Genomic DNA, 26149 nt, shown 5'->3' on the forward strand with positions numbered 1-26149 from the left:
TTGTCCAAGTTTAGTCTGAGCTACTTGGGTGATAAAACATGGACGAACAAAGAAATTTGACTTGTGCGAAGTAAAAATTAGGAGTGATGAATTTGTGTAAAGTTTCAAAATATGTTTACTGTTAGTGGTTGCCACAAACATGCAAGTACTCCTTGAAAGCTAATCAAAGATGTTTTAACCATTACTGAGCGAAAAAGAGCCAACTATTGCACGATCCTTGAATTCCCATGTCAATAATCTTGAATTACAAATAGTTAAATAAGTGAAAACTGGAGCATAATGGCTGGAAATGATCAGCAGTAGCCACCTTGAAAGGATGGAGGATGAAAACCGATCCAAGGTAAGGCCTAAATCATCGTTTTAATCCCATTTCTTAATGAGATCAAAGCCAACCGGGGTATACGACAACTTTGATGTAACTTATGAAGATAACCTTTCTCGCTACTCTTGGTCATGTCATATTGCAAAATGTATAAAACTGTATGAATAAAATCATATACAAATATCGATACACGAATAAAAGAATGAAGTGGTCAGAATGATAAAATAGTTGACTAGATTGTGATGTCACGGCAAAGATGACTAGAGTTAGTTCAGTGCACATGAAAAAGTGAAGAGGGAAATCACAGATATTACATAGACAGGTGGGTAGCAATAAATGTTGAAAGTTATTGCAGAAGAGTGGGTGGGTCAGATTGAACAGATCTTTTGTCAGCTCCTGTTGTTGATGGTATTTGGCAAGGAGCCGGACAAAGGTGCGCGACGGCCAATATTCCGAAGCGATGTCGGACCAAGACAGCAAGGTGTTGTTAAGTCCTTGACCGTCAAGGACCACTTGTGTCCGGACATCACCTCCGGAAAGGGTAGTTCCCTGATACGAACTACCAAAATGCTAAATACAGATGACTTACTTAATATAGCCTTAAAACAAAAATCTCAGCAGTGGGACGAAAACCAGTTAAAACAACTCTCTCGAATTTCTACTTAACATTAAAACTTTGCTTATCCGAGATACAATCATTGCAGACGAAGTTAGATGTTTCTGGTCTAAATAAATCCACACGATATGTAGGCATATATAGGAGTCCGTGGCATATCCCACCGTATTCAACGAGATTCGACGTGATAGATTCAAACGGTTGGGATGCTTCGAAAAGCCCTTCTTGGAGAGACTCTTGTTGAATGGCTCGAAATCTGACAAAATTAGAGGATTCAAACATTTCAGCGACATCATTTGGTTTTAGCAATTTCTTGATGGTCAAGTAGAGTCGTTAAAGAATCAATGAACTATGGGCAGCAAAACTCAGTGACCGTCCAGAAGAATATCAAGACCATCATTAGTGAGAGACAATTGACTCTATAATCTAAGAGATTTTGGGAGCGGATGGTTTACTGGAGATTTTCGAACTCGTGGACACATAAAAGATATTGCTTTTGTGAGTTTTTGTGTTTCTTGTCTTGTAAAGTAGTGGTTATGACGACGTTGGAATCTACGTCTTGCGCTTGAGAGCGACTTAATGTGTCCGAAATCAAATGTTAGTTTCCAGAGTTCCGCTCAACGGTAAAGTTATAGCCGATGTGTTTTTTCATATGCTATTGGATTTTCAACGCTAAAAAGGGGTTATATTAATTCCAAAGTTTTGGTGATCTAAAGAAGAGATACTTAACTACTTTCATGTTTCCTAAATGACCTTATATAAGACTATTGCCGATGATATTGATACATCCGAGGAGAGGGTTCCTAGTTTTTGAAATGTTGAATCGACTGGAGCTGATAAAAGCTCAAGAACTTGTTTCACTTATAAAACTAACAATTTTCGACGTTTTTCATTACCAACCATTCGATAGAACTACATACTATTTGCAAAGTAATAGTCTATAGGAAATTAATCCATACTTGACCAGAAAGATTGGCCCTCAGGTCTTCCGTTCAATTCAATACTTCTTTGTTCATCTGACCCGGCACTCCAATCCAATGAATGAACACAACCAATCTCCCCACCTACAGAGCGTCCAAGATCGAAACTCAACGAAACTCATCTACCCTCCGGATCAGTTGTGCTCCGGGATCCGCTTCCTGTCGTCCAATTATCCGCCATAATTGAGATCTAATACGCACTTATTTACAGTACGTTCGGTCCCTCGTTCATCATAGACTCCCTTAGTGTCTCACCAAAGACAGTCTCCATCATGCACGTGTGGTGGCCCCGGTGGGTGCCGTTCCCTCCGGCCGTTGCTTTGTCGTCCGCCCTTCCACTAGTTCATGAGTACTACTTCTACCAGCAACTTGTCACCTCGCACATCCCTTCCCCCGTTCTGGGCTGAGATCTGAGGGCTTCTCAGGCCGCTTCGGAGTAAATCATCGAGTGTGAGAGAGAGAAAGAGAGTCCGGTGGGCCGGGGCAAGAGTGGTGGGCGCTGCTTTCTCTCGTTCCCGTATGTTTCGTCGCTTGCTGAAACGCAGAGGCGGGGCTTCTTAGCCTGGTCACGTGAGCTCGAGTCCCCTCCCCCCACTTGCCAATTTCTGCCATGACAGTCGAAAATTCTCTCTGTTTTTAAAAGATGAATGTATTTGAATCCAGTGAAAATGAGACCTCAGTGCCCATTAAGAACTCTTTTGCTATTCAAGAGCTTCTGGGTTTGGAGGATTGCTCCGAATCCAGACGAAAAGAGTCGAATAGCCATCATCACCACCATTCAGTGAAATCGCCCAATTCTGCGGATTTCTTACATATGACCAAAGGTCTTTCGTTCTCAAACAGTGGTGGACAACGTTTGTACTTCAATCCGAATTTGATCTCTGGATCGTTCTTCCAATCCAGCCAGTTTCATAATATCCCTCAGTTAGTCTCATTAGATCAATCGAAAGATGTCTTGGGTTCAGGTGAGTCTCTCTAACCATCAAAATAGAATGTGGTTGGTTTTTTCCAAACATACAGTCTTTCGAAAAGGTTCCAGGTGAAGAAAGCCTGGGCAAGAGTTCTGCTAAGGGGTCTTTAACCTATTTTTGTCCGGCAGAATAGAAATGGAGTGGCCCCTTTTCCACCATCTTTTATCTACTTAAATGAGCGGGAGTAAAAATAGATATCTTGCAAAGTGGACTTTTTGAGGATGAATCTATTCATGAGCCATGTCAATTGGAATGACGCTTTGTTCGGATCATTAGTAACCGGATTAACTCGAAGTTTGAATAGGGATTAGTCAGCCCTCCTTTTGTTACGTCAACCCTATCCTGTCTTGACATTATGTTATGGTTGATTTGGAGCCAAAAATAGTAGCTGACAAGCACAATTGATTGGTGGAAGGTTGAAGTGAAGGAAGTTAGTCATATTGCTCTGCGTTAAAAACTATTTACCGTCGTAAATACTGGAAGTAACCACTAGAAGCAAAAGTAGTGGTCGAAGACTAGTATAATACAGGTAACAATCCAGGTAAGCCCAATTAGATGCGACATGGGATATTATGAAAGACACACACGTGAATGGCAAGATTTTCATAGTGAAAATAGAATCTTGATATCCTAATGTTAGGCAAAGTGTAAATATCCATTGGCTGTCAGGGAAAAAATCTGTAGTGATCTAGATTCATAGTTACGTACGTTCGTACGTACAACGATCGTTGGTAAAAATGTGGCTTATGCCGATGCAACCACCAGACAAGTGATGTGAGTTTAGCTTAACAGCTTTTTTCAATCTTGGTTAAGTTGTATTTCTAAACTCATTGATTGACATGCACTCGTTTAGCAACATCAAGAAAATGTTGAGGAAGGAAGATCCTCTTTTTGTAAGGGAAAACAAGGTTTTGATCTGACAAAAGTATTCATATCATTCTGATATTTTTGTCTAAAACAAAATAACCAACTTTCAACGTGCTATTATTGTATGGAATTTTGTAATGTTGACGCGCATAAAAGTAGCGCCAATGCAATTAGTAACTGACAAACGCCACTGTAAAAAAAAAGGAACAAATTTTGTGCCTGAGAATGGCAAAAAGACTGGAAACGGACCCATTTCGTGGAAAACTCCGAGAAGGACCAGTACTTAATTGAAGTCTGTTTTAAGGTTGTTGCAGGATTGCTAAAGTGTGGAAAATACAAGGCGTTTCATATTTGCGGGAGCTCAAAAACACACCTCCAATTCATAAACCACTTGAATAAGAGCCAGAAGGCGTTTAATATGCTATTTCTTAATATATGTATAAAATTTATGCAAGGCACAGTACGTTCTCAAGAGTAACAAAAATATTTATGTATTTCTTCACAACCGAAGCGCTATTATTTTAGGCTTTATATAGTACCAGTACTTGAATTTTTTGAAAGTAAGTAAAATAAGGCGAAAGGGCACTCAGACAAACTTAGGCACCCTTGGTCAAAGCTTAACTAATTGAGCACTCCGAGATTAGAAGAGTCGTGATAATTGACCGTTTAGATTTACGAGTTCCTCAAACAGTTTTAAATTACAATGATTCATGGTTTAGTCTGTTGCTAGCAACGGGCACAAAAGCCGAGCATATAATACAGAGATCTGGCGATCTACAGGTTATTTCAACACAGATCTAACATTCAAAAGCAAAGCAGCATGATATTTAATTTGAATGACGGGGAGAGCAAAGGACAAATCTCAGTTTAAATCCGAGACCCACACTACAAAGCAGGGACAAAATGAGCTTTCCCTTGCCTGAAAAGCCACATACTTAGGCATAAATATCAAAATTTAGTTGAATTTTGGATTTCCGGTCCCGCTTTGCAAGCCTGATAAACGCCTTCAACGATAGAATTGATAGACTCGCCTCAAATTCCAAATAATAACTTTCTGACCTGTGCAAAATAGTATTGCACTCATAACTCATAAGCCTTGGGAATTCGATCTTGTTTCAACCGTACTTAAAATATACCAAAATGATCAGTATAAAACAGTTATTCTAAAACACTGTGAAAATGGAACGACGATATGAAAACCAATCTGCCTGTGACGACAGAGTCCAAAGCAGTAGTGCCTGCTTTTAACACTGTTGGATTTGTGCAGGTAAGGTCTAGTATCAATTTCTGACCTAAGAAACAAAGCTGCGTATCACTGTTTCCAATCTGCCACCGCAGATAAATTGATCACATACGAAATTTCCCATTTTTTTCGTATTCAACCAGTGGGACCGCTTTAAGACCTCACGGAAGTTTGTCTTTTGCCGCCAGATAAGGATAACCGAGTGAAATGTGTCTTTCGACTTTAAACTTGCTTTCCCCAGAAATGACTTTTTATGCGTAGAAACAACATCAAAACAAGTGCTTTCCAAAACTTGTCTTTCTAAGTAAGCTTTAAGCTTTTGCTCTAACATACGTCATCCGGCGCAATATTAAGAAAATGGCTTATCTAATTATGATGATACAAATGATGGCAATAAAAAAATAACTTCAGTAGTCAAAAATACTTTGAAGGATCTTGAAGCTGGTGATTTGGTGACTTGGAAAAGAAGATTTGGAAACTTGAAAACGAGGTGGACCAAAACACAGTGCTGATCCATTTTACAAAAATATTGATTAAGAATTAGTTATGATGTACCGTTACCTCATTCCACCACAAATTCTACTTAAAAAAAAGAGACTTCAGCCAATCATAATATTTACCTATTTCAAGGAGACTCAAAGATAAGCCTGTTTGATATTGGATCTGATCATTCTTCGAACCAATTCTCGCAGAAAATGTTGCTTTTAAAAGTGACTTTTTCGTTGTAATGAAAGTTTATTGATATCAAAACAGTTGTTTTCGCAGTGGTTCAGAATTATGATGACGACATAAATGTGCCGTTATTTGCCTCGCAAAATTTTGAACTAATTTTCACTTAAAAAGACTCATCATTACTAAGTTAATTCAATTTTATTGATAACCAGATGTCAAGGAACAAATTAGAATCTTCATTGGACTCTCCCACGTAATGTTGATGGCCTGTCCCTGATGGCTCATGCGCACCAAAGATCACTGTTTTTGTTTAAAGCTTCGTGAAGTCATGTCAAAGGCAAAGTTTGTGAGTACCTTTTAAAACGAGTAGTATCATTGAGACTTCATGTGGCTGATTGTAATACTTCAGGAGGCCTTAAATTATCTCAATTTCAAGTATGGATTAGAAGTACAGTCTTCGTTCATAAAAACATTGTAATTGACTCACATCTCACACAAGATGATATTGGCCAACCAACCTTTGTTTGTTTGTTTGTTTGTTTGTTTGTTTGTTTGTTCGGAGTCAAAGGATAGCTCTCTTGCTCGGCCTGTCATCTGATTGATGGGTGTCCCAATTGAGGAATATTCTCGCTTCGTTGTCACAGCCCAACATTGATTATTACATCACCCTCGGGAATGACCTCAGGTTCGCCCATTTAAGCTATTAAAGCAGCAACACATGCTGTAACTTAAGCACCGCAAAGAAACTTGGACTTGGCCAGCCAGGGATCAAACCAGGATTCGTAAATTGTAATTCGGATGCTCTACCAGTACGGTACCCCAGCACAACTTCAGCCAATTAACCTTAAAGCCTGCAACAAGTATTTACTGCAAAACAAAATCCGGTTTTGTTTCATTTTCATGCGTTACTTTTTTAACACAACACATTATTTTCATATTCTTTTAACAGACTTACAGATACTGGGAATAGGATCCGCAGCATGTCAAAATGAAAAGAGATAATATCTTTAAATTCTTAAATTATCTGATCTACCAGCGAGTTAGAGTTGGTGGATCTGGCTAACCCTTGAATTTAGAGTTGATCAGGTATTTTGATCAAAAAATTATCCAAATCTGGCTTAAATCCTGTTACAGAATCAACACATACATACCCCCCGTGAATATTTAAGGGAATGAGTTGTATAATGAAGGAGACCGAGTAAGAAAAGAGGAGAAAATCATTGTTCGAATTAGCATGGATTTTCGAGGGCTTGAAGGTACTCTCAAAACGCACGTTAAGCTTCTACACCGCAATTAACCCTAAAACCTGGGATGGGACAAAGCTCATGAATGCTTTTGAAAACGTACAATATCAGGTATATTTCGCACCTTCTCTGAATACTGCACAGTCTCAACCTCTCAGTTTCTCTCATCACGAGAGCTCTCCTCATAAATTCTTTGATGTTCCCGAAAAATCATCGTCTTGTCTTTTTGAGGTAAAAATGTGTTAAAAAGGTCACTTGATTTAGAAATTGCCAAACAGGTTACTATCTGAATGAGCCTTAATGAGCTATTTCTGATGGTCTCTCCTTTTTAATCAATGATAATCATATCCTGAAAGTATTTATAGCAAATTTATTATCAGAATTACTATTGTTGGGACAAATGCATTTTGGTAACTTGGCCAACGCTTGGCTGAGTTATGGCGTTTTTCATCAAAAAGTAAGAAGAAAAAGTGCAACACTACATCCAAAATCAAAATATATATTAATCCTATGAAATGATCTACTGGCAGTCTGTGTTTAAAAAAAGTTATCCAGTATTATCTAAGATATGGCTGGTTAAAAAGAGATGCTATCGTAATGATGCTTAGCTGGATGTCAAATATGAAGAAGCTTTCTCATTCACCCGTCGTGTTTCGGTAAAACGGATGCTTTCACGCTTGAGCTGCCCGCCTCTTTGGCTTCTCAACTCGGTACTAAGTACCAGGCATTTTCATCTTCTATCAAACAAGTCACCATAGTGGGTCTAAAAGAGGTTAACTCCAAAATAGTACTTGATCTAAATGAACGAGCCATTATAAATGCCATGTTAACCATTCTGCTCAAAGACTTTCAAAAGGGGCGGAGCTCTAAGAATGTGGCGGAAAATTGAAGGCACGAGCAATCGACATCGACGAAATACTACCTCGCTCTTTTGCTCTCGTCGGCCGGCGTTAGCTTGGGCTCTGACGAAACACGTTCTAGGGCTGAAATCGCAAGGTTGCGTGATCTTGATCCGATACTGTGGATCTTTTCAGAAAGAGTGTCATTGCAAATTTTCGGCCGATACTAAATTGCTTTTCTAACACCTCTTTTTTCAACGTGACTCTGGGGATCTGGATGCAAAAAACAATGGCTATTTATAATTGGCGTGACAGCACAGGGATTATTGTTTCTGATGCTCTGCAGTGGAATTGTTATCAGGAAAAAATCAAGGATCTGGCTTCTCGATTTTTTAGGCATGAAACGTGCATCTGAAACGTGCAATAATGCAAAGTTTGTTTCTATATGGTGTACGTCGTCTAAAGTCATACGGAAGAACGACGAAAGTGCCAAATTTCGAGACGGTGTGAGTTATCATACTCTTTCATCTTCGCATTATATTTCTCAAACAAAGAAAAAGTCGATACATTGAAGTATTGAGACAAAACTTGTAGAGAGAGTTTAGCAGCATTTCGAGTGTAGAATGTTCATTAAGTCAAAGTACATTCCGCCCAAATACCGTCAGGGAAGGGGTTTAATTCAAAAGCGTGCCATTTTATGGCATACTAAAACAAGCAAAATCCCCTTCAAGTAAAGATGTGTGAGACAGCCGTTTAATCGCAAAAGAGTGCAATAATTGCCTCTTCAAGGCTGTTCTTTTTCATCTAGCATAATTAGCTGGCACAGTTAAGCTAGAGAATGCAGTAGGTCATAAAAGGTTGTGACCCTTTTCAAAGTTAGTTTGTAGCTCAAGAGCAACAGTCTCAATCGAACAATCAATATACGTCAGGCGTTTTTTTCATATATTCAGGCGTTATACAACAACCAAAAGATTTAATTTATTCCTGTGTTTCGTCCAGCACACTTTTACAGAGCTTGACCAGATCCCAAGACTTGTGGTGATTGTGGCATGAATCAATGCAACTTTAACCATGTAAACAACTCAGTCATTAGCCACAATTTTGGAAAGTTCAAATATTTTGAAATACTAAAAAGCCAAAGATGTTGCACTAAAAGCATCACAGGAATGAGAGACCTCTCATATTCCAAGAGACAATTTTGGGGGAATGTAAAGTGTTCAGTGAAGGTACAAAAGGTATCTGATACTGTATGTCTTCAAAAGCATCTATGAGCTTTGTCCAAACCCGGGTCTTAGGGATCAGTTCTAGCGACCGTAGAGGCTTAGTGTGCGTTTTGAGAGCACCCTCAAGTCCTTGAGAATCCAGGCTAGTTCGAACAATGAAGTCCACATCTCTTCTTTCTCGGGCTCCTTCATTGTTTAATTTGCTTCCCTCTAATATTCGTAGGGAATACGTAGGCCTTGTTGATCCGGTTGCATCTTTCAAGTCAGACTTGAACAAATTTTTATATAGCACTCCAGATCAACCCTATATTCAAGGACTTGGTTAAATAAATATCATATAAGGATCAAAATGTAATATATAGACAAGTTACAACCTTTCATTTTAATAGTATTGGGAATTACATTCCCTGTAGCGATTAGAAAAGCCCGTGAAAAAACAAACTAAAAAAAGCAATTTCAACTCGTGCGTCAAATTATTTGAAAGTGGTTGAAATGTGAAAGAGTCAAAACATGTTTTAATATCTTAGTAGATTGGCATGACCTAATCAAGAATTGGTCGAGAAGAAGACCTACAGTTTTATTTTAAATCCTGTAACGTTGGAGATGGCATAATTTCGTCTTTTGTCTTTTGAATTCTTACTATCCTTTTTACTATCCTTTTCTCTAATTCGTTTTTCATCAGCCAACTCCTTTTCTCTAATTCGTTTTTCATCAGCCAACTGACGACAAGTTATCTCGCAAATGATTTTAAAATCTTAGTCCCCTTTTTTGGTCTTCAAACCCCATATCATGGGTGCATTAAAGATTGGATTTAATTTTATGTCTAACTAGTACAAGAACTGAAGCATCATCCTTAATTTGGAGACTCTTATTGAAAAGCCTCATTAAATATTGGTCAACCTTAATGAATACTCTTCAATAGTACGAGAAACACGAACTAGAACTTCCCGGATGAAACTCAAGAATTATTCTCCTCAAATCATAGAAATCAGGTTTTTAAAGCAAAAGAATTTGATTCAGGTCAAAGGTTTTCGATCATAAACCTAGCTATGAAGAGAACGCGTCTTCTTACTGAACTCAAGTGTCCAAACTAGTCCAAACAATTCTGTGCCCAGTACTACCGACAAAACTCTGGCACAAGTAAACTCGAGATTTCCTCCAGCTTCAAGACCATCTCGAAACTGATGAGCCAATGACGGAAGACCTTCGTCTTTAATACGTTCATTTGCCCTCTGCATTTGTCAGGCATCTGGAAAAATGGCTGAATGCACTCTTTGACCCTTTGAAGCCCCTTCAAATCTGTTTGTACTGTACATATGTGGAAAGCCGGACATGAAGCGGGAGACAACGACAACATCAGCCGGTGTTACGAACAGATTAGTGACTAGATGAGCTGGCTGTGTTTCTACAATTTTCCGTGGGCTTGTTCTTTCCAGGCAACGATGCAATGCACAACATCCACAGCTCATCGAAGAAGAGGAAGAAGAAGCGACGCCATCGCACGATATTCACATCGTACCAGCTCGAAGAACTGGAGAAAGCCTTCAAAGACGCACATTACCCCGATGTCTATGCCCGAGAAATGCTGTCTATCAAAACCGATCTGCCAGAAGATCGCATCCAAGTAAAAATATTTGCTCATTATCTGTTCACGTGTTTGTTCAGATCTCGCTATTTGTCAAAGAGGAAATAGCTACTCTCCGATGTTCCAATTCCTAGGTTTGGTTTCAAAATCGACGTGCCAAATGGCGGAAAACCGAGAAGTGTTGGGGCAAAGCGTCCATAATGGCCGAATATGGTCTCTATGGGGCCATGGTGCGGCATTCACTTCCAGTGCCAGATACGATTCTACGGGACTCGGAGCGAGGAGACACCGTGGCTCCTTGGTTACTAGGTATTTTCTAGCTGTATGTTGCTGCTCTATAGATGAAGGGTGAAAATCATTTGCCTTGGAATCTGTTACGATATTGAACGAACCTCGGGAGCAAAGAATTTCTAAGAAATCTAGCCGGCAAAGTGTATGTCATATTCGAAAAAGGACCTCCGATGAAATGAAGCCTCTTTCTGAGACTTTACATTTTTGAGTTGTGCTTAAAAGCATCTTTGAAATTATTAGCTAAAATCGCAACAGACGACGAATCTGGTCATCCGAGAGCGCGATGTAGGGAGCATTCAACGAAAAGTTAATCAATAATATAGAAGTCATTACAAAGTACAGCAAAATTGATCGCAAATTCCTCTTTTTGTTAAAACAAATGCAAGAGTTTTACGTCGCTTGGGATTGTATTTAACGTTAGTGTTATGGTCCAGTGTCGAGTGTTAAACAAAGCGCACTTGCTTACCTTTCAGGTGTTTTCTGATCTATTCACGAAAATTGCCTCGCAAATGTCACTTTTTTAACTCGCAACCTCTGAATATCGGAGAAAGTCTGAGTGTCCACTTTAACCAAACGTTAAACACCGAGAAAGGTTAACCGATCGATTTGAGAAAGTCAAAAGTGGGCATCGATAGACAATAAGCTAGAGGGCTAGTCAGAGAAGCGACACTTACGAGATTTCTGAGATTTTTTGCCTCCCTCTCGGCTGCCTAGGGTTTGCGATGAGGATCGGCTTTGAACATATTTAGTTACGTGATTCTCAAAATCAAGTTCCGAACTCAGGGAGCCAGTGAGTTGATGGCTCGTTTGTCTGCGTTGGTTGAAACTAGTGATGGGTTTCGATCCGGAAAAATCTTCTGTTTAGCTTGAAGACCTCTGGTAGGGCTCCCATATTCCAACGAAAAAGGGGAGAGAAATGACGACCCAAAATCAGGAACGAATTTTAAATCAACCCAGGTTCCGAGACCTAGAACGGCAGGGTCGCGTTTTGCCACTCATTTAAGGAGTTATTATTTTGATATTGTACTCTCTTTAGCTTGTGATGGGAGCCCTAACCGAGGTGTCCTTTAAACTAAAAAGCCGACCTTCCGGATCGAAACACATCACTAGTTGAAACTGAATAACGGACGAGAAGTCGATCAGTCCGACACCCTGCTGCCCAACTACCAAAGCAAAGTCTCTAGTGGCTTGGTTGGAGTGACTTTTCTCTGACAAGCCCTCTACAATAAGCTAAAGCCGTGATCGGTGACTTGTTTTGTCTTGAATTGAGGAACAAAGTGTTCGATAATGTTAATGTTTTATTGTAATAACAAAGATGAAAGTTAATGATTAACTTTTAGGAAAGTACGAAACGGACAAAAATTACCATAAGTTGCTCGTAGACTCAAACATAAAAGTTACCTCTTGATATCTTGTGAACTAAATAGGTAATGTTCTTAGTTAATGATTACGCTTTACGCTTTAACCTTTGAAGAAAGTCATGATGTACAATGTTAACATTTTGTGAAATGGAAATTCTATATAGATTGTAGAGACAAGTATATCTAGTCTATGACACATCTACTTCTATATTTTTCCAGGAATGCACCGAAAATCAATGGAAGTTGCTCAGAAAATGGTTGACTCAAATTCAAATGGCGACGAAATGCACAATAGCTTTCCATCTGTGTCGTCAAATGGAGAAGAATCACTCAGAAGTAACAGCATTGCAGCTTTAAGAGCTAGAGCGCTAGAACATAGCGAGAGGATCTCCAATCAGAATACTAATGTTTCGAACTCACCTACTACATCAATAACATAATAAAAAACAGATATGTCTGACGCGTTCTCCTGTTTGCATTTGAAGTGTCTTAGAAACAGTAACATTCCAAAAGAACAACAAAAAGAACAAAAAAGGTGATTAATATGAGGCATTGGGGTTAACAATTAGATTGGGTATACCACTCAATAAGTGGTATTTTGTACCTCAGCAGGGCTCCTCAGGTAAGCTTCAATCTGTTGAGACGTTTTTCTTGGGTCCTTCGCTTTGTTTGGTCAGGACATAGCTCTCCCAATGTGTGGCCAAATATGATTACAAGGGGTTGGAAAATAGTTTTTATGGAGCTTCGAATTATATACGAGATTGCCACCTCGTGGGAAATATGTTGAAAATTGCAGATTATGCTTTGCAGTAACAGGCCGGCTCTAGTATTGTATTTGACTGGTTATTAACTTTACTTGAGCTTCAAAATGGTTTGGAAATAATTACACATTGCAGATGTTTATCCATACATCGAATTTCAACTTGAAACCACTTCCCAAAGAACCCTCATATCTCATATCATATCATATCATTTTCAGTTACCTATCAATGCCAGTTAACAATTCAAAAAAACTAGCTTTTGAAAAGCAGTTCTCAGTTCCAGTTCTGTTTTTTTTATTTTTCATGGAGAGCAAGAAAACAACATCTGAAAAGCTCTTACAGACTTTTGGAGTTCAATTTTTGTACTTTAGTTGCGTGATTATTTATTTGCAGCATTCCGTTGAACTGAATCATAGATACAATCCTCAATAAGGGCCCATGGCAGTAATATTTTCCAGGATTATTAGCACTGTGCTAAGCCGTGAGGTCATGGGATCAGTTTAACCTATAACTAAAAATAGGTAATGGGCAATATAAGCAACTTTTTCACGAATGAAATTTGCATTCCTGGGGTTGTGTTCCCGCTTCATTTGAATTGTTTTCAACCTCTGTGCCACTCAGGGAGACGAAAACTGAGAAAACCTTTAATGAAATATGAAAAGGGAGGGAAAATGCATCACCCGCATTGAATCAATTGTCCAGATTCGACATGGCTATGGATTCAATCTAACTCAAGCAAGCGGGATTAAGTTGTTGTAAATGAACTGTTTTCTTTGAAATATCTCAGGTGTTTTTCCAAATCTCTCCTAAACCACTTAAGTGACACCCTGAGAGCAGTTGACAAACAACAGGTTCATCATGAGCGTTCAATCGATCTGATCGCCAAAAGTCTGAAAGTTGAAGAAGCATACTGGAGTGTCAGTTATCACTGAAATTGGCATATAATAGTGTGAGTGATAAGTGTGAAGTCTTTATAAACGGATCGGCTTCATTTCCCGTGGATGTTGACCATATTTGTGCCAGAAAAAGTGGACGTGTCGGTGCAGTTGACCGGCCATATTTGAGAGATCTGAGGGCAACGGCTTATGAGTGAGCTATCCATCAAAATTTTGGGAAAACAGCAAGAAAAGTTTACTGTCCGAAATAACAGAGTTGTCTATAAAAACAGCCGTCTCAAAAGGAGTATTGCTAAAGTCATCAGGAGCCTTCACTTGACAATGATGAATAGACTGACCCTTTTGAGCACCTTCAGTCTCTCTCAACAATGATGGCCAAGGCAAAACAAAATTGGAAACCAAACCAAGAGCAAGCAAGGTCATGTGCTGAAGTGGTTTGCAGAGGGCTCTTGCGTGAGCAAAGGTCTCTGGTTGATTCTTGAGGAAGTTTTTAAACTCAAAAGCCACAACAATAAACAGAGAATCAATCTCACTCTATGATATCGGACTTGACATTGCTCATCTGAAAAATGAATTGATATGGTGGCTGGCTTGGTTGACCATGCCAGACTTCTACAGTTCTCTAAAGCCTGACCAAATATAAATTGATACTCAAGACAAAATGGAAGAAAAGTTCATGACCTGAGAAGTAGCAAGGAAGTGAGATCTCCGTTCTTTAGGCCGCTCTTTTCTAGTCCAACCATGTGATAAAGTGCTGCTCCACCTCAATCTTGGGATATTCAGTTCAATATACTGCAGTGTATTTGGCTAGAAAGCCAGACTGTATAAAGTCTTTATTTGATGGTCTTTGAGAAAAAAAAAACATTGATTGCCACGCAGAAGTAACTGAATGCAAAAGAAGTATCTTTGTAACTTAGCTTACACCGAGATTGCGCAGCCTTTTTGGGGACCCTTATCCTCCTTTCTGGTGTTTGATGGCATTTTCACTATTCAAATGATGCTGAATTACGCCCAGAAGGATGGGTCGCCCCTCTGACTTGCATATCGAACATCTGACCCAAAGAAGGATACAAGATTGCCATGCCCAATTGTTTAAGCATTCAGCATTTGAGCAACGCTATGCCAATTTATGTATGATCAATATTCTAGCTGTAATAAAATCTGATAGAAATTTGAACTTGTTCTCCGCATTTATCAATATGAGACTTCAGGCGAACCGTTACAACAACACTTTCTGGACATTTGACATTGCAAACCAGTTGACTTAGCGTTCTTTCTGAGGTTTGGTGGTTGGATGACTTGAAATGCGTGGTATTGTTTTCATCATTTTCCACGTTAATTTTGGGTCAAGATGGTTTATTTCTGTCACCATGGCGTGACCGTGCAGGAAGTTGAAACCTACTTGAAATATTCAGTCTACATTTGAAATCCATGGGATTTTTACAAACTGGAATCTCATTAAATATTATCAAAAACATTTGTGCAAATACCTATGGGCGTAATTCAGCGTCATCTGACCAGTTCTAATGGCATCACCTGAGAAGTAGCAAGGAAGTGAGATCTCCCCTCTTTACCCAGGTCTTTTTCTAGCCAAACATGTGAAAAATTGCTACTCCACCTCAATCTTGGGATATTCAGTTCAATATACTACAGTGTAATTGGTTGGAAACCCAGCCGCCATAGAGTCTTCAGTTGGTGGCCTTGGAGAAAAAAGCATCGATTGCCATGGAGAAGTAACTGAATGCAAAAGAAGAAGTGTCTTTGTAACTTAGCTTGTAACAAGATTGTGCAGTCTTTTTGGGGGCGCTCATCCACTTTTCTCATGTTTGATGTGTAAACGTTGCACACAGTTTTTAAAACGAGTACATAAAACTGAGTGTTGCCATTTGGGTTTGCGCTACTGCCTACGCGCCTCCCGGCCAGGGTGGGCAATTTTGAGAATTAGCGTGAGTGTCCAAAAGTCCAAAAGTGTCCAAAAGTGTCCAAAAGTGTCCAAAAGTGTCCAAAAGTGGACAAAAGTGGACAAAAGTGAACAAAAGTGGGCAGAATGTGTCCAAAATTAAGTACAATTGTGCAAAAGGGGATTGACAAGCAAACACTTTTAAACCCTAAATCATGTTATTTCTTTACCAAATCTAGATGTGAACCAGCAAATAGAATCAGTAATCAATAAAATCTAAGCTTTCTTCAAACACATAAATATGAAGTAACAACTAGCCTTTTCACTAACGTTTTTAATTTCCAAGATATACACTTAACGAAATTCGTTATCTTGATACAATACAGCTTTATAAAGTCAAAACAAATATCTTTAATATATTTTGAATGTTAATAAGTCAAAGCCACACTATAATCAGGGCATTTGGTGGCTGGGAATTTTAACAAAGATTAAAAAAAAATTGATGATAAAAAAGCTTAGGAGCTGAATATCAAATATCCAATAATACTTCTCATATTTGTAATATACATAACATATTTATAAGGAGTGCATGAATTACACTTTTATAATACATCTAAAAACTAAGATATATGTTTCTTTAAGAAACATTGGGAATCTCATTTCCTGACATCAAGCGCATCTTTAAAAGTTAAAAATATGCCTAACAATGTCTCAATTAACTTACTTATGGAAGAAAAACCATAAGTATAGGAAAATATGTCATTATTAGATTTTAGCAATTCGTAAGAAATTCAATTTTTAATATTAGTACTTTTTAAGAAGCAATCCCAAATGACTGATGATTTTAAGTAAAACATTTTTGCAAAAAGTTAATAATGTTGAATAAATGAAGCCAGATAACCAGAATATAATGTTTAGCTATTTCAGTTTTTGAATCCTTTGCAACAGCTGCATTCTACTAGAGGGAGACTTTGTTCCCTGCTTGCTTTCTAATCTAACGTAAGAAAAAAAGAGTTAAGAACCTGTCTTTCAAATACCTTTTTTGGGTATGTTAGAGGTATATGGCAAAGGTTTTAAAGACTTATCTTGCTCTTGGAACCATCAATGAGCAATTTTTGAAGTAGAGGATAGGTTTCATACAGAATATCCTTTATATTTGTAGACTTAAAGGTTCGCATTTTTGGACACTTTTGGACACTTTTGGACAGGGGTGGACAAAAGTGTCCAAAAATGAAATGCCCACCCTGCTCCTGGCCCTTGCAACCGAGAGGTTAGGTTAGGTTAGGTCAGGAATGATTTCAAAATGGCAACACTAACTTTCTGGATGTTGACAGTTTATGTGCTTATGTACTCGGTTTAGAAACTTCGTGTAACGTCCATACTTCTCAGGTCATGAACTTTTCTTCCATCTTGTCTTGAGTATCAATTTATATTTGGTCAAGCTTTAGAGAACTGTAGAAGTCTGGCATGGCTTTTGAGTTTAAAAACTTCCTCAAGAATCAACCAGAGACCTTTGCTCACGCAAGAGCCCTCTGCAAACCACTTCAACACATGACCTTGCTTGCTCTTGGTTTGGTTTCCAATTTTGTTTTGCCTTGGCCATCATTGTTGAGAGAGACTGAAGGTGCTCAAAAGGGTCAGTCTATTCATCATTGTCAAGTGAAGGCTCCTGATGACTTTAGCAATACTCCTTTTGAGACGGCTGTTTTTATAGACAACTCTGTTATTTCGGACAGTAAACTTTTCTTGCTGTTTTCCCAAAATTTTGATGGATAGCTCACTCATAAGCCGTTGCCCTCAGATCTCTCAAATATGGCCGGTCAACTGCACCGACACGTCCACTTTTTCTGGCACAAATATGGTCAACATCCACGGGAAATGAAGCCGATCCGTTTATAAAGACTTCACACTTATCACTCACACTAATATATGCCAATTTCAGTGATAACTGACACTCCAGTATGCTTCTTCAACTTTCAGACTTTTGGCGATCAGATCGATTGAACGCTCATGATGAACCTGTTGTTTGTCAACTGCTCTCAGGGTGTCACTTAAGTGGTTTAGGAGAGATTTGGAAAAACACCTGAGATATTTCAAAGAAAACAGTTCATTTACAACAACTTAATCCCGCTTGCTTGAGTTAGATTGAATCCATAGCCATGTCGAATCTGGACAATTGATTCAATGCGGGTGATGCATTTTCCCTCCCTTTTCATATTTCATTAAAGGTTTTCTCAGTTTTCGTCTCCCTGAGTGGCACAGAGGTTGAAAACAATTCAAATGAAGCGGGAACACAACCCCAGGAATGCAAATTTCATTCGTGAAAAAGTTGCTTATATTGCCCATTACCTATTTTTAGTTATAGCTTAAACTCATCCCATGATCTCACGGCTTAGGACAGTGCAAATATTTGTCGTTGGCGAGCCCATTGAACTTTGCTGGAAAATCTTACCTCCGTGGTGAGTGAAGAGCAAGCCAAACAAACAGTCCCATAATCACCTACTGTTTTAAAGCTTTTTGGGTGTCTCATATGTACTTATGTATGAAACTGAATATATCATTTTGAAGTCAACACACCAACTGTCCATAGTTAGAAAACAAACTATTTAGTAGTTTGTTCAGTTTGGCCCGTGGTTGACTTGGTCTTGCTATTTTGAAAGTAACAAAAGTTGTGATTCATGGGAGATTGCATGTTTGGTTTCACACATCTATGCATGGTCTTTCCACCTCAAAAGAAGCTTTATTGACTTATTAAAACTCTATTTGGGTTCTATCTAACCCAATATTTCATTTTCATAATCACGCAACGAAAGTACCAAAGCGGACTCCAGAAGTGCCTTAGAGCTTTTTCGTTGCTCTTTTTTGTGATGTTAATGAAACCAAACTAAAGAAAGTGTCAAAATCTGTTAAATCCAAGTTTTAAAAAGGCTAGTTTGAAAAAACCCAAGACCCATTTTTGGGAGCAAAAGAACAGTTAAAAGCTGCAGGGCTTTTTGCAAAAAATCGGTTCTTTGTTCCAGTTACAAAAAGGGTTTGCAAAAGGTCGAACAAGTCTAAAGATGTTTCATTAGAAATGTAACAGTAATGAGTGAGCTCTCTTATTGGGAGAGGTTAGAAAGGTTGGGATTGTACAGTATTCACAGAAGGTGCGAAATATACCTGATACGTTTTCAAAAGCATTGTCCCAACCCTGGATTTAGGGTCAGTTCTAGTGACCGGAGAGGCTTAATGCGCGTTTTGAGAGCACTTTCAAGCCCTCTAGAGTCTAGGCTAGTTCGAACAATGAAGTACAACGCTCTTCTTTCTCGGGCTTCTTCATTGTTCAATTTGCTGCACTCAAATATTTGTAGTGAGTATGTAGGTGTTGATCCAGTAGCAGAATTTAAGTCAGACTTGGACAAGTTTTTGACAAAAATTCCTGGTCAACCTTTTATTCAAGGGTTAGCCAGATCAGCCAACTCCAATTCGTTGAGCAATCAATAATATATGGAAATAAACGTTTATCAAATGAATAAGGTTTTCGTCTTGAATTGCTGGGGATTCTACTCCCAGTAGCTGTAGGGAAGTCCGCAAAAGAACAAAAACAAGGAAAAGATTAATTTGAGCGCAACAACACAAATGAGCATCGCTGTACTTCTGGAAAAAAAAGTGACCTGCTCTCCGTTAACCAATTGCTAGTCAAGGCCATTGTTATAAAAGCCTGGAAGATGTTCTGGCGAGGGGATGATTCCCTTACCGATCTTCTCCGCAGTGTATGCCCGATGGTCGCGCAATTTAAGTGAACAGCATGTTAACAAAGGCGACAACAAATGGTCAATTGGAGTATTGCAATACTTGCAACAAGTATGGCGGTTGCCAAAATTAGCGAAATTTGAACAAAACACGCAAGTGAAGTGATATCAGACACAGATACTCCACAATTTTGGTGGCACAGCCATTCAAACACAAGTTCTGCTTTGGGATTGAACTTCGTCCAAGCCTCTATGGACCCTAAAAGAGAGAAACCTTCTGTGGTGATGGATTTCATGGAGATGAAATCGACCATTTGAGGTGCTTAAATAGTTCTGAGTCAGGCAAAACCGAAAATAAAAACAACGGAAACAACCTGTGAAGGGGAATTGAGCAGTAAATTTTGTGAAAATCAGTTGAATATAGCTTGTAGCTAATGTTTTATGATTCAAACCCTTCCCTACTAACTAGACTTGCCCTCTACTACTAACCAAAGACCACTGAAAAGTATGGACGTACCTCGACCAAGACTAGTCACGACAAAAAGCCAATTCAGCCGCAATTACGTTTAGGCTGTAGGTTGAAACTTTGGTCGGATTTGTTAGTCGAGATATCAGGGCTGCCAGGCATATGTTGAAAATTGCGTTTTCTTCAAGAAAGCTATGGACAGCACGAACTTGAAACATGACAAGACTAATGGCGCAGCCCTGATGACTAGTCTTGGTCATTGAGATACGTCCATAATTTTCAGTGGTTTATGTTCTAACTTACGTATCTGTTGGCGGCCTCATGGCAGTCTAGAGTTCCAGTGGTCTAAGGAATACAAGATGGAATAGGGGATGTCAAGTAAAGCAAATTACAGGAAAAATGGTGATATTGGGTATTTTGGGTAGAGAGAACTAAGACAAACATCACAGTCACCTCGCACCATTCACCCATTGAATTTTCAATAATCCAGTGATTTTGAGCGAGTTGTGTTACAAAACACTACTAAATGAGCATGTTTGGTGTTAATCAGTGAACGCACTATCAAATTGGCTCAATACCACAAAGCTAATTGCCTAGATAAGCATATAAAATGGTAAAAATGTCAAAATCCAATGCATAGTTGCATACACTGTGCGGTTTGGCTGTATATGTAGTCTTTGATTTAACTCCATGGAATAACGTCAGTTGTTAATGAACGCGTTCACTTGACTAGCCCTATAGGAAACGGCAAATAAATTTGCAGAAGAAAAAATAGTTATCACGCAACCTCTTAGTTCTCCCTTCGTTGCTCTGTTTCCTTTTTGGTCTGATGGTCTGAAAGGGTGACCGGCAGTCTCAAACTAATGCTCAGGAAATTTACGCATAGAATAAAGAAGAATGCTATGCAAAAGAAACTAAAGTCAAATTTGTGACATTTTACCGCCTGGTTTCTTATCCTGTGATTCTTGTACCTTGTACTTTGTCTTTTTGAGGCAACTGTTATCTACCTGGAGTTTGATGAATTTCAAATACCGTTGAATTTCAACATTTTCTTCAAAAATGTAATTCCATTAGAGAGGACATAATTCCTCAACAAGCTTAATGCTATTGGAGTACCTTTGGAGTGAAAGTAAACACAAAGTTGATCTGCATTAGGTTTTTTGAGCTACGGTGTAATGTAAGAATTTGTTTTCTAGCTCAAAATTGATGAGTTTGCTCTGTGTGACAGTCAAAAAACACCTCTAGACTTTTAACTCTTTCTCCAACTCCCCTTTTCGATTTGTTTGCTTTTTGTTTGCTTATTTGAAATTATTTGCTTGTTTTTATTTGTTTGAATCCATTTGAAATTTGGTTTCCTTGTTTGTTCCCATCAGCACTAGAGCTGTGCATTGGATCCGACAGGGTCTCCAAATCCGACCATGGACTACTACATTAACCAACAATTAGACAACAGAGCAAGATTTAGATGTCTATGATCCGATCCACAGTGATTTTTTTTGCAATCCAAATCCGACAATTTTTCCCAATCCGACCGAATCCAAATCTGAATTTTTCTACTCAGTCTGAATCCGAATCAGAGAGCTTTGCCCAATCCAATCCCAACAAATCCGAATCCAAAATTCTTCTTGATACGAATCTGAATCTGAATCAGAGATATATTTGCTTAATCCGACTTTTATCCGAAATATTTTGCAAAATCTGATCCAAATCTAATTTGTTCACCCAATTGATTTTAAATAAGTTCATTTAACATGTGAGTTTTGCCACTCAAACGATCTAAAATAATGAAATTGAGTGAAGTTGCCCTAGTCAAAATACAATTTTCCTGTTGCATTCATGTCATTCTTTGAAACACTAATAGAATAACATAACTTGTCTTTCTGACATATGCTTCAATTGTAGTACTATTGAATATAACTCTGTTATCAAAGTGGTGTAACAATTGTTTTATCTAAATGCTTGATATGCTGAGACATTCTAATTTCCCTTTTCCTTGCATTGACTGTATTAACAGCAGATCCTTTTCTTATTTTTGAAATTTTGGGTTTCATTATAAGCGTGGGATTGCCACACAATTGTGATGACTTTTAAGATAGTAGGTCCATTCACAGATCATGATTTTGATGTTCTTTGATTTTCCCTCACATTTTGAGAGTTTTGAAGGAAACCATTTTCAAACCAAATTTACATTCATTTAGTTTTTCTAGCAATTTTGGATTTGGATTGAATCCAAACTCAATCTAACTTTTTCCATTCCCCAATCCAAATCCGAATCCGATCAAAATGTTCAATCCGACTATATCCGAATCCGATTTCTTTCCAATCCGAATCCAAATCCGAAAATTGTTGGTCAATTTGATCCGGATCCAAAAAGTTGGATCCAATGCACAATCCGAACAAAATGTTCAGTCCAACGGCAAAGCATGTCATTGTCAAATGCTTCAATTGTAGTATTATTGAATATAATTCTTATATCAACATAGTTCAAAAGTTGTTCATTAACAGGATTGATATGCTGAGATATTCTAATTTCCTTTTCCCAATATTGACTGTTTGGACCACAAATACTTTGATCCTTTTCCTATTTTCTGAAATTTTGGGTTTCTTTATTTGTGTGGGATTGCCACACAATTGCAATAACTTTTGAGATAGTAGGTCCATTAGATATTAACTTTGATGTTCTTTGCTCTCCCTTTTTTGAGACTAGTGAAAGAAACCATTCTCCCAACAAATTTACATTAACTCGAACAAGACTTGGAGGAGTGCGAAAGAACTACTAGGATATAAGCAAACGCAAAGAAGTTTTCGTCCCAACTAAAGATTAATGGTGCGACCGTAAGTGACAAACAAGAAATGGTCTCTTCTTTCAATGAATACTTCTCCTCAATAGGTAAACAAATAGGGGACAAGATTCCTACTGGTACGACCAATTTCAAAGGCCTGACACACCATCCCATCAATTAACAACCCAAGGAAACATTACTTCAAGACAATAAATCGACAAGAAATTCTGAAATGATAAATGAATTGCCCAAAAAGAACAGCCATGGCCTTGATGGGATCTCTTCCTCGATACTTAAAGGCATCAAGAATGAAATTGCTGACCCCTTAGCTCGGCTTGTAAATATTTCTTTGGTTTCTGGCTTCATCCCACAGTGTTGGGAAATAGCTAAAATTTTGCCATTGTACAAAGGCGGAGAACGGGAATTGATGTCAAACTATCGCCCCATCAGCATTCTGCCATCATTGTCCAAAAATTTTAAAAAAAAGTTGTATACAAAGAAATATTCAGCCCATCTGAAAAAGATCACTTAAGCGCCTTCCAATTTGGTTTCCGGCCAAAATACTCTTCATTGCACGCCATACAAAACTGAATGCAAAACATTTTCAAGAAGAAAAATGACTAAATATTGCTTGGGCATCTTTTGCAGACCTCCGAAAGGCATTCGACATTGTAAACCACCGTATTTTATTGGATAAAATGAGCAAGTAAGGGTGCAGTGTTATTATACTCCGATGGTGCAATTTCTACCTTAATGATCGTAAACAATCAGTCCAGGACGATAATTATGTCTCAACCTGCGCACCCATCACTTGTGGTGTTCCACAAGGGAATATTCTTGGCCCGCTTCTCTTTTTGATCCTAATACGTAAATGACCTTCCTCAAGCAGCACCATTCGATGTGACGCTATTTGCGGATGACACGACTTTGCAGCATTTCGGTAACGACTTACATAAACTTAAAGAGGAGACTAGTCAATGGCTGATAGGTATATCAGATTGGTTTAGGAATAATAGATTAGTAATGAACTTTGAGAAGACAAAACTCATAGCTTTTAGCCCACGACCTGTTAAGTTCAATTTTAACCTTTTATTAAACGGGGATAAAATTTTGACTAGCACTTAACGTGGAAAGATCACATCAAATACCTCAATGAGAGCATCCGAAAAACGTTAAATACCTTCTTCATGGTAAAGAAATCCCTCCCGACTCAATTGAGGATTTTACTTTATATGGCCTTAATAAAGAGTACATTTGAATATGGGATTGCTTATTTTGGCCAGTGTTGTGCAATTAAAAGTTTAACTGCTGTAAAAAAGAAAGCAATTCGATGGATCACCGATGCAAAAGCTAAAGCTCTTACTGGTAATATGTTTCGAAACCGTAAGCTTTTGAAACTAAGAGATCTAGTCACATATAGTCATATTAAGTTTCTCTTTAATTGTATCAAGGGTAATACGCCAATCATCGTTAGTCAGCACACATTTAAAGTGCAAAGAGGAGGTGACTTATATTTTTATTTGCCGTTCATACGACTCAATTGGCTACAAAAACTGCCTCCCTACTCGTTTCTTAAATCCTGGAATGACTTTAAGCCGGTAACCAAACTAAAATTAACACCCAAAAATACTTGGAAAGAGTAGAACAAACATTTTACGGACACCATTTGTTGCTCGTATTTAACTTATTGCTCCATTAACAATTTTTTTTCTTGCAAGATAAAGTCGAGGCAAGAAGGGAGTAATTCAATGTATTCTTGTGAGGCGGATCGGGTTTTCCATGTCTGGAATCACTCGCTGGACCCCACCTTAAATGTTGGATTGTGGCCTGGCGACATCAAGACACCCCACGAAAGCAAGCCTATAGGCTTATGGGGAGACCTGGGGTCTCATATTAAATTTGTTCCTCACACAAAATCCCTAAATATCCAAACCAAATACATACCTACAGTGTTGCAGGAAAGTTCTGACCCCGTGTAGGACCCAATACTGATATTGTACCAAGATATTCATGTATTTCACCTAGTATCCTGTGTGCTCTCCATTCAATGTCACAACCTTTCTGACTCTTTTTGGCTTCGATTCAACCACACCTTCCAAGGTATTGACATCAATGAGTGACCATGCCTTTTGTAATCGAGCTTTGAGTTGTGAAATTGTTGAGGCAGGGGACATTTCCGACACTCTCATTTTCAGGATTGCCCACAAATTTTCAATGCGATTCAGGTTCGGGAAATTACCTGGCCATTCCTCTTTCCGCCAATACCGTTGAAAATTATTTTCAAACCTTTCAGTGATTGTTTTTGCTGTATGCGGTGGAGCGCTATCCTGCATGAAAATTTGGTCGGAAGTTGCCTTGGTCAATGTTCTACTTGTTAAAGGGCCACTGCAGTGGGTGCTTTTCATGGCAGGGAGTGCAAATTTGGTCAGTATCTCCTCCTGATAGTATAGAGCATTGACAGACTCATTTTCTGGCACGAAGTGTAAATCTGAGAGTCCACAGGGCCCAACCATTCCCCAAACCACGACTTTGGGTGAATAGTTTACAGTTGGATGGGAGGGATATCACTTGAATTTTGGGCCCATATGCGATCACAGGTAGAGTTTGGGGGTGGAAAAGATAGAAAAGACTCTCATCAGACCACATAATTCTTTTCCAATCATCAATAGACTATGAGGCAAAGGTCCTGGGCAAATTTAACCCGCGCAGTCTTCATTTTGGGGGTAAGAAGGGGCTTTTTCTATTGCCGGTAAGACTTGGCACCCATTTGATTCTTGAAATGCACTCTGACAGTCTCTCTTGATATTGGGTAACCTGTTTTGGTCAATCTTGAGGCCAACTTCGGGGTGTTTTGCCTTCTTTTTCCAAGGCTGAGGGAAAGAACATGCTTCACCACTCCTTTCACAACTTGTGGCCGACCAGATCTTGGTTTGGCTTAGAGTGTTTTACCGGCCTTGTGGCGGGTCAGGTGCCATTTTTCAAAGAGGGAAACTGTTTAGAATTGGTAGAGATTTGAAAAGACAATGGACGCTGATGATGCTTATGAAGTTGAACGTGGACAACAATCTAGATTTGTAGAGGCTTATTGCTAACCTATGAAAAGGTTTGTTTTGATTGCATAGTAATGAACAACTAGTGGTTGGGAAAAGCGGCAAATTTAAAGAGGGTCACAACTTTGCTGTCACTGTTTACAAATACATTTCATGCAATAACAGTTAGAGCGCTATTTTCAAAAATCCGTGGTTTGTTGTTGTGCTGATTGGAGTTGTTATCTGGCCCTTCGGCAACTAATTTCCATCCTATCGGCCAAAACTTGATGAAATGAAATCAATTGTTAAATATGTCACTTTTTGGAGGTTCTTCAGTTTTTACAGATTTTATCAAAGAAATTTTGCAAT

At 38.7% G+C, this 26149-nt stretch overlaps 1 protein-coding gene across 1 annotated transcript; it reads left to right on the forward strand.

Moving 5' to 3' along the window:
* The first annotated feature begins 2428 nt into the window (after positions 1 to 2428).
* LOC131884387 (visual system homeobox 2-like) lies at positions 2429 to 12674 on the forward strand. Its single transcript, XM_059232152.1, has 4 exons — positions 2429 to 2883; positions 10414 to 10601; positions 10697 to 10871; positions 12434 to 12674. The coding sequence occupies exons 1-4, from the start codon at positions 2562 to 2564 to the stop codon at positions 12652 to 12654; spliced, it is 906 nt and encodes a 301-aa protein (XP_059088135.1). The 5' UTR covers positions 2429 to 2561; the 3' UTR covers positions 12655 to 12674.
* Positions 12675 to 26149: the final 13475 nt, after the last annotated feature.

Source organism: Tigriopus californicus, chromosome 7, assembly GCF_007210705.1.
Source record: "Tigriopus californicus strain San Diego chromosome 7, Tcal_SD_v2.1, whole genome shotgun sequence".
Taxonomy (NCBI): domain Eukaryota; kingdom Metazoa; phylum Arthropoda; class Copepoda; order Harpacticoida; family Harpacticidae; genus Tigriopus; species Tigriopus californicus.